Below are 14,096 nucleotides of genomic sequence, written 5' to 3'. Positions count from 1 at the left end.
TATATAAGGCCTACATGTATTGGCAAGGTAATAATTTGCTATGCCAGAAAATGCATCCCTCTGCTAACTTGAAGAAATGAAGAGTTAAGAGGGACTTCACCTTTTCTACGTAATGACACTTATTCTCTGTGCAACTGCTATACGTTTCATATCAACAATAGACAGGGGATACAAATATTGGCAGGCTCAGTCATTAAAATGCATCCCCTCTACATTAATATGCTAGACAGTTAAGCATGATATAAAATGTTCTACATAATGGGCCTCTGTTTTGTAATACTTTAAGCTAATATGATGTTAAAAGAAAAATCGGGAAATTTCAAACCAAATGCGGAGAGCATTTTCTTCAGACACGGACTGAAAAACGTTCGACTCATTTGTCTCAATAAATGTGTAAAAACCGTATTTATTTCAATTAATCTGCGATATAAAACCCACCGTTTTAAGGCTGACATGTTTAAGAAACGTGATATTGTTACGAATATCTTTAAAAGTTTCGTCTTCGGTCATATTTCAGTCCGTTTCCTCATTAAAATGCGAGAGTTTAGAGCGATGCGCGCTCCCGCGACAGGGGATGCAATTCTCGGCAGGCATGCATTTCTGGGCATAACACCTGTTACGTTTGTGGGGGAGGTTTACATGGAGGTTCTTGATGTTTCTGTTGTAGAAAATAAAATAACTTAGAACCTTGAAAGTTACGCAAGAAACCACAGAAAAGAAGTGGTTGCAGTGTTGACCTCGCAATGAGATAGTTTTAAAATCTTGATAAACTCTTTAAATATGTTATTTGCACAAAATAAACACACAGATGATGTTCCATGTAAGATAAGCTATCAGTGGCATTGATTTGCAAATGAGAATACATTATTATCAGTAAATATATGCATTAATTTGCAATAAAAAAAACTTTTTGCTTAAAACTATGCGATCTTAGCAAGTTGAATAAAACACACGATAAACCCCTCTCCCATCCAGAGGTCTACTGAAGATGGGGTGGTGAAAGACTTTTTAATATGTGATCACAGGTGTCCCTCTCCAATATGGCGGCTTCATTGTCGTGCCAACCTGTTTGTTACCTTTGCTAGAAATAAACATTGTCCCAGTCCTAGCTCTGAAATGGTTTTTTAGACTGAATAAACAGAGTTACTAAGATTACTGCAGACAGATTTAAAATGTTTTATATGGGTTCAGTTACAACAATAGGCAAGTGCAGGTTTTAAAAGTCCCCGTTAGACACGGGAAGCTTGAGTTTGATGCTAGAACAGCAGGGAAAGGACGCTGCTTACAGTAAAAACCTAAAGTCTCCATTTGTCCGGGCGCACTCTCTTCTTCATGTTCTGTCAGGAATGTTCATGTGTGTGTTGCATTGATAACAAGGGTGTGTGTCTGTGTGTGACATGTGAGAGATCGATAATATGGAGTAAAGCAGCGCCGAGAATGGAAACACCATAAGGGACGAGGAGTTGCCATGGTAAGTAAACACCAGTTTATTTGCTTTAGTTGCATTTTATTTATTTATGATGGATACCATAAACAAATTATATTTAAAAAAAATAATAATAAACATAGACAATGGTAAAATCTTTGGGAAAGAAGATATTTGTATTTTGCTCTAACTAAATAAGCAAATACTTCTTTTATCATTACAGTTCATATTTGAATTAATTAAATACTTAATAAGCCAAACATGATGTTAAAATAATAGGAGCTAGTTAATGACAAAAAGGGAAGAAAATTGCTGTGTGTAATGTTTATTTTTTTGTAATCATGTGATTGGTCATATGACTTTCCAGAACAATTCTGTTTTGTTGCCCCTTCCTTTATGCCAAAGAGCTATTGTAGGGAGCTGTGGGGACATGATGTTAGAGAGAACATGTTGCTTCATTTATGATTGTTCTCAGTTTTCCTATGATGCTTTTATTCCATAACCAAATGTTATTCAACAAAGTCTATGCTATAATAAAGATTTGACACTGCACTAGGCTGACCCAGACCTTTCAGCACAGAGTGGGGGCTACGACGTGGAGCTGTTCGTAGACCCTCCGGACTACGATTTGATCTGCACCATTTGTCAGGGGGTCCTCAGATGTCCAGTAAGAAGTGCATGCCACCATATCTTCTGCAAGAAATGCATCTTACAGTGGCTGAAAAGGTCTACAATACTTTACATCTAAACAGTTTTGAAATATGAACTTTAATTTATTGCTCAAGTGGAGAAGTAACGACAAGCTGATATTTATCTTGTGCAGACAGGAGACCTGCCCCTGCTGCAGGAAGCCGGTAAACCCAAGCCTGATCTTTGTCATGTTCAAGCTGAGCAAATCGATTGGACGCTTGAAAATAAAGGTAAGAAATTAAAACCAGTTTAAATATGTTTGTGGACTGTCATATCTTTTATTAGACATTTCACTTCAATATCTTATTGGCCGAAGAGTATTTTATAGGGTTTGTTTACACTTTATATGACTGACTACTCAAACAAACTTGACATTGGGAACGTAATGCTTAATTCCACATTTGCTTGGCATTAATTCAATATGAATTAATTCCTTTGTTTCCTGAGTTACTCTGCCAAATATTGCGTGCCTAATTTAAATTATGTAATTGTTAAAAAAAAAAATCTGTGTGTGTATCTCTGTCACAGTGTAAAAATGAGATCCGTGGCTGTGCAGAGACCTTTTCCCTCTCAGAGCAGTACTGCCACAGCATGACCTGCCTGTACGAGCTCATCCCCTGCCCGTACCAGGGCTGCAGGGCGCAACTCCTGCGCAGGGACATTGACACTCATGCGCGCCACTGTGAGCACTGGCGGCAGCCCTGCCACATGGGCTGTGGGACAATACTCACTCACAGCACCCAGACTCAGCACAACTGCTACAAACAGCTGAGGCAGGAGTACGAGGCCAGGCAGAGGAACCACAGGGCCATCGCCACGGCCCTACATAGGAAGATGAAAAGGATGCAAAGCACCATGGCCCACATGAAGAGGCAAATAGGGTTAATATGTGAGAGCCTGGAGGTAATGGATGACCTACACGAGGTGGAAGAGGAAGTGGACCTTGGAGAGAGCAGCGGCAGTTCCAGTGGGTCTTCAAGCAACAGCAACTGCTAAGGGAGCAAATTGCTCATGTGTTTGTTTTCTTCAGGTGATGTGCTTAAAATGAGTGATTCTTTGGCCAGTTTGTTCTGTAGACCTAATTATTTCTTAAATAAATTATTCAGTATTAAATTGTCTGTGAATTTTACCTTAGGGATAGAGAATGAATCAGTTTGTTGTTGATTGATAATTAGTACAAACACTTTAAATTTAGAATTATGAATACTTTGACTATTTATGAGCCAAGCAATACTAAGATTGCTTGACATTACTAATACTAAGATTGCTTGGCTCATTAGTCATTTCAGCAAGACTAATAAATTAATAGAATACAAAATATGTAATTATGTAGAGTAAGAAATTATAATAGCATTGGTGGCATTTTGAATAGTGATAACAATAATACTAAAAATCATAATACATACCTGAATCCTTTAAAACACTTTACATTTCAAGTTTCCTAAAACAAAGGTGCATAATACCACCTTAAAAGAAAGAATAATGTGTGTTATTCTTTCTTTTAATTGTTTAAACCATAGCAGAGCATTGGAAAGGGAAAAATTATATATCTGCAGCAATTATTATGATATAGTATTTTTATTATATTTGAAATATTATAGTATTTTTGTAAAATATCTATTTTTAAACATATGTAATATTAAGTGGGGTAGGAATCACATTTGCAAAAGCTACCAATAGAAGCAGCAGAGAGCAGATTCTCTCCTCACGGAAATATCGCGATGACACGATCCAGACAAAACCCGGCGGAACTTCTCATGGTTCTTCTTCCTGTTATACTGATCACGTAAGTGGACGTGCTGTTCATCTCTTGTGTTGAAATCTTTAATTATCCAATGCATCGTTCACGTAAACACATTATTTTAACACCCAGTCAAACATATAGACGTCCGTTCTTATTTATCTGTGGGTATTTACGTGCAAATGGGAACTAAATGTACACTTTTAAATGAAAGAAAATCGCAAAACATGGCGGCGATGCTCGTGTCTTGTAGAGATGATTAAACTTGTATTTTATCCAGGTAAAGCAGATAATCCAATGTTTGGTTTTGATTTGAACATTTACAGCAAATGGCGGACGACGCCGGTGGTAGAGGAGGTTTTCGCGGAGGCTTTGGCGCAGGTGGCCGCGGTCGTGGCCGTGGACGCGGCAGGGGCCGTGGAAGGGGCCGCGGTGCTCGGGGTGGCAAGTCCGAAGACAAGGAGGTAGGATTTTTATTTGGATCAAGCTAAACTCGGTTGATTTAAAGTGTTACTTATTAACGGTGATGCTCTTTCCTTTTAGTGGGTTCCCGTCACCAAGCTGGGCCGCCTTGTTAAGGACATGAAGATCAAGACTCTGGAGGAGATCTATCTCTACTCTCTGCCCATCAAGGTAAGAAAATCAGCTATTTTATATAAAATATGCAGTGAATATTACTTACTGTGTGATTCTAGGGAATGTGTTTTTTTTAAATCTAAGCTTTTGTGATCTGTCCCTGTTATAAATGTGACATATTACCTAATGTATGTAGTTTTTACCGGTTTGTGTGATTAGTGATAATCCCCATAGGTTTTTATTTTCATATGCCACATCTTGAATGCAATTTCAAAAAGTTATCAAGCTCTGTCACTTTAAACTTATCCTTCTGTCCACCTCTCCATCTGTCCTACAACTTTCCATTTGTTCAACCAGTTGCTTTTCTGTCATGACAGAATCTGTTACATCCTTCCACCCACGTTTCCCATTTCCATCTTTTCTCTACATCTGTCAGTTTGTCCAACGCATCTCAAATCTATTATTCTGTGTCATTGTCTTTTCCTCCAGCTTTCTCTTTTTGGTGGTAGTCGTCACCAAAAAGTCTCAGCCTTTTAAAAATATTATTATTATTACATGATGATGAGATGTTGTTCCTGTTTGTAGGAGTCTGAGATCATTGACTTCTTCCTGGGTTCTGGTCTGAAAGACGAGGTCCTGAAGATCATGCCTGTCCAAAAGCAGACCAGGGCTGGTCAGCGCACAAGATTCAAGGTAAACTGAGTGTCTTGCGACTTGTTTTGTTGAATAGTTGCCCTCTAATTTTGTCCGTCCTCATTTACAGGCCTTTGTTGCCATTGGCGACTACAACGGCCATGTTGGTCTGGGAGTGAAGTGCTCCAAGGAGGTAGCTACAGCTATCCGTGGAGCCATCATCCTGGCCAAGCTGTCCATCGTTCCAGTCAGGAGAGGTTACTGGGGTAACAAGATCGGCAAACCCCACACCGTGCCCTGCAAGGTGACGGGTCGCTGTGGCTCGGTACTGGTGCGTCTCATCCCGGCTCCCCGTGGTACTGGAATTGTGTCGGCGCCTGTGCCCAAAAAGCTGCTCATGATGGCTGGTATTGATGACTGCTACACCTCCGCCAGGGGCTGCACCGCCACGCTTGGCAACTTTGGTAAGTTGGTAACTCTTTAGGTGTTCGGAGTTTAATGCAGAACAAATGAGTCTTTGAGTTTCTTCTTTGCTCTGCTCAGCTTCACCTCGTCAATGGTGTTGCTGTCTTTATTATCAGGAGAGAAAAGAACGAATACCATACGTCTTCTCTGTTCCCAAGCTACTGTGTTGAACATCTTTATTTTTTAGAACAGATTTGTGTTTGTTTTGTGCATCATCCACTAATTACCTTTATCTTTACTAGCTAAGGCCACCTTTGATGCCATCTCAAAGACCTACAGCTATCTGACCCCTGATCTGTGGAAGGAAACGATTTTCACAAAGTCTCCATACCAGGTCAGTGCAATTGATATTTGTAAAAATTTTTAATTTAATTTTTTTTAAAAGTTGTATATGTACAGTTTTGGTCAAATCTTTTTGTTTTTTCAGGAGTTCACCGACCATCTGGCTAAGACTCACACCAGGGTGTCTGTGCAGCGGGGCCAGACTGTGCCAGCTCCTACCTCCTAAATGTTTTGTACATACAGAAGATCGTTGAATAAACGTTCTGAGATACCACTTGATGCGTTTTGAGTTTTGCATCATGCACAAGTTTCTTTTGCAATCTGAAAAATAAGAGTAGTGCCGCTGCTGACTTTGTACTTTTAACTTATTTCACCGTAAGATTAAAGAATTTGCTTGGAGGTGGCAACATTGGGATACAAATTCAGTTTAACCTGTTTTAATAAGTTGGGATTTATTGATCCATTTCATGGGCAGGTGTTGCTCAGGAGCTCTTACTGAAAAGTGGCAATTTTTGAGAAATTAAAAGTTTATGTATTTTTCAGCATGCATGTTGAGTTTTTGAGCAAACTTGTGATTTAAACATACCTAGCATCTAGAAAATGTAAGCCCTGACAGGAATACCCATGCTAAATATGTATGAGAATCCAAAAGACGTTCTACCAAATGATTACCAATAGTTTAAATATCAGGCTATAATCTTAATGCATAATTAGTTCAGACTTTCAGGGTAGTATTTTATAAATAAATGTGGATATTTCATTAAGTGACCTAAAAAATGGGCACATCTTCACTTTAAGAAAAACCTGTATATGGGTTTAAATCCAGGTTTCTAGATTTACTTCTGTACTGTCCCTGGGGAAAAATCTAGAACAAAAGGCATTCTACTCATTTGCCACATTCCAATCCAAGTTGTTCAGTTGATAGATCCACTTGGTTTGAGTTACTGGTAGATTAACTGGATTGCAGATGAACCATTTTTAGTATAAAATAACTCGGTGTAACTTTGAAATTGAGCACATTCAAGGATGATCAGGTAACTATAAAATGGTAATTTAACACTGAATTAAATGCTACAGCAGAATTCTATATTAACATAGAATTTAAAAACCCATTTGAGTCTTGACCTCTTCAAATAAAAAATATAGTATTTTTCAGATTTTTAAAATAAATATATATATAAATAAATCTCAGCAATGAAGATATTTTGTATGTGAATGAACTTATTTAAGGACAATGACAAAAACAAACCAAGCTGAAATAACTCAAAATCGGCTGAACCGCTCTGATTTTTCACAACCTGGCAGAACTGGTCAAGTTAGCAGCCAGTTGACATTAATGTTGGAAAAATAAATGTGGGTGGGGGGATTTTAAAAAAAAGCACACACAAACACATTTTACTCACATAAACTTTATTTTACAATTCATACACTGGACAGAAAGGACCATTTTTAAGCACTTTGGGCCTGAGCTGCCATCATTCGTTCTTTTTGCTTCATTAGACACTTCCTCGCATTAGCGTAGGCCCCAAGGTCTCCATCTGGGGAAGAATTAGGCCACAATTAAAACGTGCAAGGATTCCCTAAATCTAAACATTCTCATGATTTGCTTGAACTCAAAGTTATGTTTTTATTTTAAAACAAGCAACAAAAATCATTTTAGAGCCCAGGTCCTTCCAGTCTTTGCTCTGTTTGAAAAAAATTAAATGCACATCTCTATGCATAACAATGTAAAAATGTAATGCACAGTAACACTGTGGCTTAGCTGTAATGTTGCACTAAATGTGTCCAGGTTTCAGCAGTGAGATACTTACAGCGTGACTGGAAGTTCTTGGTCACCTCATTAAACTGCTGGATTTCTTTGGTGCAGTTCTGCTGGTAGCTGTGCCCTTCTCTCTGCTGACAGGCCCTCATTCGTTCCTGGATCACCTTCACAATCTCCTGATCCACTTTACTGTGGCGAGAAAAATGATAACCAAAAGTGGTAACCAAGTTTACTTTCCACAGAGGAACAGAAGTGACACCTTTCCTTGATCCTGTTCAACATTGGACAAAATCCGAACACTTTGGAAGTATGCAAGTTAATGGCAAGACACACTTGAAAACAACAAAGTGAGATATATCACTGGTCTGTCCATAAAATGTAATTAAATGTTACATTTAAACTCTTCATGGCATTTCAGTAGTATCTTAGCTTCCACCCAGTACAGTCTGTGGACTTACTGTAACCGGTACTTGGTGTAACCGGTAAACCTTTCATGGATGCAAATTCGACTAAAAACCCACCTGTTTAGGATTGTATTTGAAACGTAATCAATTACAAATTTATTGATGGAACCTGACTTCATGTCGTGTTTTGATTGTTGATTCTATGTTGCATTGTGTTTCTGTGTTTGATATGATATAAAGCACTTTGAAATGCCTTGCTGCTGAAATGTGCTATACAAATAAAATTTGATTGATTACTGTAGAGCTATACAGCTAGATTAGAGCCAGAAAACCTTATTGATTCTTCAATAAAAAGTAGTTTATTCATTTATATCTACAATACCAAATTTGTTTTCCAGCTGAAAAAACATGACTTAATATATTTGGGTTTTAGAGGAAAGAAAAATATTAAACTTCCACAAAAAAAAAAGTAGAGTGAATGCATTTTCTTGAAAAGAAAATTGCTCATTTGTGAAATAAAAAAACAGAAATGTGATTTGTTGCCTAATGAGAAAAATAATGACAAAACTCACTGAATGAAAATAGGATTCTTTGTACCATTACAGTCATTCTGTTGTGGGCTTTTCATTGATATATTGCATGAATGAAAATGCATAGAAACCCTGCTAATGCAAGTCTTTTAGACTTATTTTTTGAAAACACTGATTATTCCTATATCAGCTATTTAGAACCGCATTTGGCCTCAGAGAAGCCGGATGAAGACTCAAATTGAACTCTAAACAGATTCACACCTCTTCTGTGGACTCCATTGCTCCCAAGAGCAAATTCATAAACAGGCTTAAAAGCTTTTTTATAGTATTGTTTTGCAGATTTAGAGCCTTACGGTTCCTTGCGTCAGGATTATGTCTAATATTCCCCCACACAGTGTTTTGCAAAAGTTTATATATTATTATATTATTTGTTCCAACTCACTAGTCTCTCCTCCACTGCATGTCAGCCTCATAGTAGCAGGTGAAGTCTCCCTCCTTGCAGTCCATCAGGTCGGGAACACGGCGAAACTTCTGGTGGTAGTAGACCAGCTTATTTTTAGACCGAATGCTGTCGATAGTATCTGGATAAAAAGAGAAACAAGCTTCATGCTGAGGGAAGGAAAACCAAATGAAGGCGATGTTAGCTTGCACTGTGTCCTGTTGTTAGCCCCGTTAGCTTCTCTTACCTCTAAATGTGGTGACAGGAAGGTCCACGGTGTAATAGAAGAGTTTAGACAGAATTAGAGCTGGGTTTGGCAGCGCCGTCTGCTTATCCACGGCCGGAGTTTGTCGCGGAGGCTCGGGGTATGCTGCTTTATCATAGTCGTCGGGCATTTTGTGTCTTGTTTTGCTCAAGATTATACAGATCCTACCGTTCGACCTCGACAGAGTTCCTTTCGAGGTGGCGCATGCGTAGCAGACACACCACAATGGCGAATTAGAGGTCAGCAAAATATATATAAAAAAATAATATTTAACAGCTGCGTTTTTTGTGATTATCTTGGGGAAAGGATTTTGATGAGAAATAATGTAAAAAAAATAAAATAAAACGACATTTTTTTCGAATATTATATTTAAAACACAAAGGTCGAAAAATAAAGGTTGAGCTGTTGTGCATTTTAAATCCACTAGAAGGTGCTAGAGAGCTAGAAAGATCTCAAAAGCTACACATGAATAATTACATTTTTAACAAATTATGGAGGGAATGTAAACATTTACATATTTTAATTATTTGATTGAAAATAGGCAAATAATCACTGATTAAAACGTTAAAAGTGTGTACATAATTGTTTTAGTGTTGATTTAATTATCTCATTCTTCAGTTTTACAAAATTTGTTTTATTTGTTAGCTTAAGTAATTAGAGTCTCTCAACGGATTTCAGACTATAATAGAAAAAAAAAGTTTTATAGTTAAAGTGCTATGCAGAATTAATTATTGTATTTATTCCAGCTTTATTTCAACCATCACAAACATTCATATTCCTTTGACAGATTATTTATTTGTTGGACTCTGGCACTGTTGACCTTTGATAGAAAGCTAAATGTAAAGTACGACAATTTAAAAATTTAAAATGAAGGAGATTCATATGATTTTGTCTGCTGTTTAATTAGGAATATTTTTCCTGACAGAGCATCTTATCAATTTTCAGGTACATATTTGCACATCAAAAAGTACAAAATCCAACATTTAATTTAAATCCATTTATTCATTCTTTTGAAAAAGCCCCAGTGCCCTATTTGTTGTTAATCTTGTGTGTCTATTATCTTCAGGTTATTCTGCTGAAAGATCCTCTAATGACCCCTTTTTCAGTTTTCTGATACAGTCTAACAGGGTATTATTCAAAATGTGTAGATTATGAAAGAGTCATGCTTCAATTATTTTAAACAAGGATCCTAGGGTTTTTTTTGAAACAGGCCCACAGCATAATAGATCCTTCACTGTACTTGAGGTACTTTTCTGCATATCCTTTGATTCTTCAAAATATCACCTTGGTTTACCAAACAGTTGTTTCACATTTGTAATGGTAGGACAGAAGAGACTTTTTTTTCTGGCATTCTTGCCAGAAAAAAAATCTAGCATATGGATTATTTTCAAGACTTGGTTACTCAAAAAATGTCTCTGAAAGACCTCATTTTGTAGCTTTCACCTGACAATATTATGTTTTCTTTTTACCTCCCTTTCCATCCTACTTACTGATGGCTAATAGATAACCATGATTCATATTCAAGTTCAGTAACCAGATCTTTAAAGAAAGTTGAATTTTCATCTTTGAATTCATACCCTGGAAAAAGAAAAACTTGTGAACTACTAATTAAAATCTCCTAGACAGTCTGATTGAAATACAAAAACCTATCAGAGAAACAATTCAATCCCTGAGGACTGATGATTGCCATAGGTTCATTTTCAAAGGAAACTTTAGGAGCGAGCTGTGTTTACAGAGAAGTAATTAAAATATTTGATCATATCTGATTCAAGTCTTCTCTTGGATGACTCAGATATTATTGTATCACATTGCATCTTCTAGTAGGTCTATCTTTAGCTGGTACCATGATCATATGAGTATGTACACTCACAGAGCCCCAAGGAATTGTCTACATTCTGATTGTTGTAGCAACAAAGTCCATCTCATATTAGAGCAGAAAGTAAAGACTCATCAGGGTAAGGTAAAATATTTAATTCGCTGGCTGGGATAAATAAAGTCCAATTAAACCTTAGTTTCTTGACAGTGAAGCCCTTGTTGTCCTCCCTCTCTCCTTTATTGGTTGTATGTTTGCCGTCTACTGGACCTCCCAACCCACCTCAGACCTTTCGCTTTACCCTTTTCCCTGTAGTTGTCTTCTCCTGTCAGAACTTGGCAAAGATCGCCTGGTTTGAAAGAGAATATGTCTCTTGGACAGGGCAAAACACCAAATTAGAGTGCTTAGTCTGTGTATCATCTTATGTGTGACACTTGCAGCAGTACAGGTTCCTTTTTCCTGCTCTCCTTCGCTTGGACGGTTGCAAAGTCATGGTCAGTATTGGGTCACTGCTTACTTTGGGTTATAATTTTGTACATTTTTCATGGCTGTATCCCATTCTGTCCTTGACATGAAAGCATGTGTTTTTTTGGATGATGGATTTAAAAGAGGACACTTAGATTAGTAGCTGGTTATGTATAGAGTGAATTTCTAGTTCTTATTTGGACACATTTAAAAATATCAGAATGTGAAGAATGTTTGTGGATTAGTTCAAAACTATGACTGGAAAAGGTTGTTTTAATGTTTCAGTGCAAATCTCACCTACGTCAATTGAATGTTCAGGTGGTCATCGGCTTCTATTCAGCGCTGTTTATGGTGTTTTTCAGTCTCATCATAAGTTCCACGCCCCACGCCACAGGCACATGGGGTTCCTGCCCCACAGGCGCAGCAAGAAGCACCGGGGGAGGGTCTACACGTGGCCCAAAGACGACCCCAGCCACCCCATCCACCTCATTGCCTTCCTGGGATATAAAGCTAGCATGACCCACACTCTGAGGAAAGTGCACCGCCCTGGCCTAAGTATGCGCATATTAGAAAAACAGTGAAGTTGTTTAGCTTCTAGACACAGAAACGTAGTTAGTACGTGCTATTCTCTGTTATTTGAATGCCAATAATTACCATCTCTCATAATTACCAAGGATTGTAATCTGATGAAGAAGTACTGTTCAGTCATCAGGGTTATTGTTCACTCTCAGGTGGGCTTAATTCACCTGCGCCACAGTGTAATGACACCACTTCAAAAGAAGCAGGCAACAGACAGAACAGCTTGTAAATCCTTAGCACGTTGGCTCAGACCACGACACTGAGTCTGAGGAGATCTGAGGAGTCCAGTTTCAAATATCAGTTTAAAAATATTTTTTCAGGGTCAATCCTGGCAGCTGAAGCAGATTATTTAAAGCTTGGAAAAGTTGTCAGATCTTAAAATGGCTTTATGGATCCTTTTTTCTGCACAAAGCTGATAACAACATGACGTGTTTTTAAATATGACTTCTACTAATCCTAATTATAGCTGGTTGAAAGCCAGATGTCTTTCATCCCCACTTAAAGGCAACACAATTGCCCGAGACTTCAGAGCTTGATTTACTTGTCGCTCTTTTGTCTTGTCTCTAGATGCGACTGAGGAAGGCTCAGTCGCATCTAGACTGAGCCTTCAGTCTAGATGCGACTAGACTGAAGGCTGTAGTCGCATCTAGACTGATGCGACTAGATTCAGTCGCATCAGAAGAAGAAGAAGGCTCACATCATGGAGGTGCAGCTGAATGGAGGCAGAGCCGCAGATCAAGTGGACTGGGCCAAGGAGCACTTGGAGAAAGCCGTGCCCATTTCTGCAGTGTTTTACCAGGATGAGATGATTGATGTCGTTGGAGTCACCAAAGGTCATGGCTTCAAAGGTAGGATCTGTGTTATAGCTTGTTGCAGTAACAGGACTGTCCATAATACACATGACAAGATAGATTGGATCTGTGCTTCCTACATTAAGGAGTTACAAGTCGCTGGCACACGAAGAAGCTTCCCAGAAAGACCCACAAGGGGCTGAGAAAGGTGGCCTGCATTGGTGCCTGGCATCCTGCATGTGTGGCCTTCACTATAGCTCGGGCCGGTCAGAAAGGCTATCAGCACCGCGCTGAGATCAACAAGAAGGTTAACCTGATTTTCTCAAAACTATAAATAAATGAGTAGTTCAATATGATGATAACTGTCTTCATCTTTGAGGTTTCCTAATGTGTCCTCAGATATTTCGTATTGGCAGAGGCGTTCACATCCAGGATGGAAAGGTGGTGCGAAACAGTGCCTCCACCAGCTACGACCTCAGTCAGAAAACCATCACTCCAATGGTACTATCTGAACTCAAGTCACTGCTTGTGATAACACTCATATTCACAACACTCTCCAAATTTATTGGCAACCTTGTAAAGATGAGCAAAAATCTTTAAAATCAATTCAGGAGTCAGCTCAGTTTTCTGTATTTTCTCTCTATAGGGGGGTTTTCCTCACTACGGTGAAGTAAATAATGATTTTGTCATGGTGAAAGGCTGCATTGTTTGTGCTAAAAAACGTGTCCTCACTCTCAGAAAGGTAGGGAGACTTAGTTTGACATAAAACGTATCGTTCAGGTATGATGATAAACCTTTGTGATTTGAAATACTGAAGTTAAAGTTGAAATTCAACTTTCTGCAGTCCTTGCTCACGCTCACGTCACGCAGGGCCGAGGAGACCATTGAGCTCAAATTCATCGACACCACTTCCAAATTCAGCCATGGGCGCTTCCAAACGGCCCAAGAGAAGAGAGTTTTTATGGTGAGTGTATTAAAGCGTAATTTCAATAAGTACAACACCAGAAGCAAGTTTACCATATCATGTCTTTGCAATTTAAGGATCAGAAGCTTTTTAAACATTTACCCTCTCCTCTGTTCATAGGGGCCACTGAAAAAAGATCCTCTAAAGACAATGCCGCAACCTCTGTCAGAGGAGGCCTGAAAGAATGGCTTCTGATAATCTACTTGCAGAACAATAAATATATTTTACTTATTCACATGTTTGTTTGTTTTTTTGAGTTTGTCTTTCTTAA

General features: G+C 38.4%; 4 protein-coding genes across 5 annotated transcripts; 3 read left to right on the top strand and 1 right to left on the bottom strand.

Annotated features, from left to right (window-relative positions):
- The first annotated feature begins 619 nt into the window (after nt 1-619).
- Nucleotides 620-3,229, top strand: rnf151 (ring finger protein 151). The gene is made up of 4 exons (XM_028042880.1): nt 620-1,471; nt 1,983-2,152; nt 2,250-2,346; nt 2,645-3,229. The coding sequence occupies exons 1-4, from the start codon at nt 1,469-1,471 to the stop codon at nt 3,110-3,112; spliced, it is 738 nt and encodes a 245-aa protein (XP_027898681.1). The 5' UTR covers nt 620-1,468; the 3' UTR covers nt 3,113-3,229.
- Nucleotides 3,230-3,797: 568 nt separating this feature from the next.
- Nucleotides 3,798-6,087, top strand: rps2 (ribosomal protein S2). Its single transcript, XM_028042878.1, has 7 exons — nt 3,798-3,902; nt 4,184-4,321; nt 4,401-4,490; nt 5,019-5,126; nt 5,197-5,530; nt 5,774-5,865; nt 5,959-6,087. Exons 2-7 carry the CDS (start codon nt 4,187-4,189, stop codon nt 6,037-6,039), a joined length of 840 nt encoding a protein of 279 aa, XP_027898679.1. The 5' UTR covers nt 3,798-3,902; nt 4,184-4,186; the 3' UTR covers nt 6,040-6,087.
- Nucleotides 6,088-7,204: 1,117 nt separating this feature from the next.
- ndufb10 (NADH:ubiquinone oxidoreductase subunit B10) lies at nt 7,205-9,444 on the bottom strand. The gene is made up of 4 exons (XM_028042886.1): nt 9,196-9,444; nt 8,952-9,090; nt 7,625-7,764; nt 7,205-7,351 (listed from the first exon to the last, which is right to left on the bottom strand). Exons 1-4 carry the CDS (start codon nt 9,341-9,343, stop codon nt 7,263-7,265), a joined length of 516 nt encoding a protein of 171 aa, XP_027898687.1. The 5' UTR covers nt 9,344-9,444; the 3' UTR covers nt 7,205-7,262.
- A 1,116-nt stretch (nt 9,445-10,560) lies between these two features.
- On the top strand, nt 10,561-14,062 carry LOC114160326 (60S ribosomal protein L3). Of its 2 annotated transcripts, none has more exons than XM_028042884.1 (8): nt 10,561-11,520; nt 11,854-12,249; nt 12,759-12,918; nt 13,008-13,168; nt 13,261-13,362; nt 13,508-13,603; nt 13,706-13,825; nt 13,946-14,062. In XM_028042884.1, exons 2-8 carry the CDS (start codon nt 12,178-12,180, stop codon nt 14,003-14,005), a joined length of 771 nt encoding a protein of 256 aa, XP_027898685.1. In that variant the 5' UTR covers nt 10,561-11,520; nt 11,854-12,177; the 3' UTR covers nt 14,006-14,062. The 2 variants fall into 2 exon arrangements, with proteins under 2 accessions (XP_027898685.1, XP_027898684.1); XM_028042883.1 differs by having other exon boundaries at nt 10,563-11,520; nt 11,854-12,046; nt 12,638-12,918.
- The last annotated feature ends 34 nt before the right edge of the window (nt 14,063-14,096 follow it).

Source organism: Xiphophorus couchianus, chromosome 16 (assembly GCF_001444195.1).
Source record: "Xiphophorus couchianus chromosome 16, X_couchianus-1.0, whole genome shotgun sequence".
Classification (NCBI taxonomy): Eukaryota; Metazoa; Chordata; class Actinopteri; order Cyprinodontiformes; family Poeciliidae; genus Xiphophorus; species Xiphophorus couchianus.
This window is presented reverse-complemented; position numbering and strand designations above follow the sequence as displayed.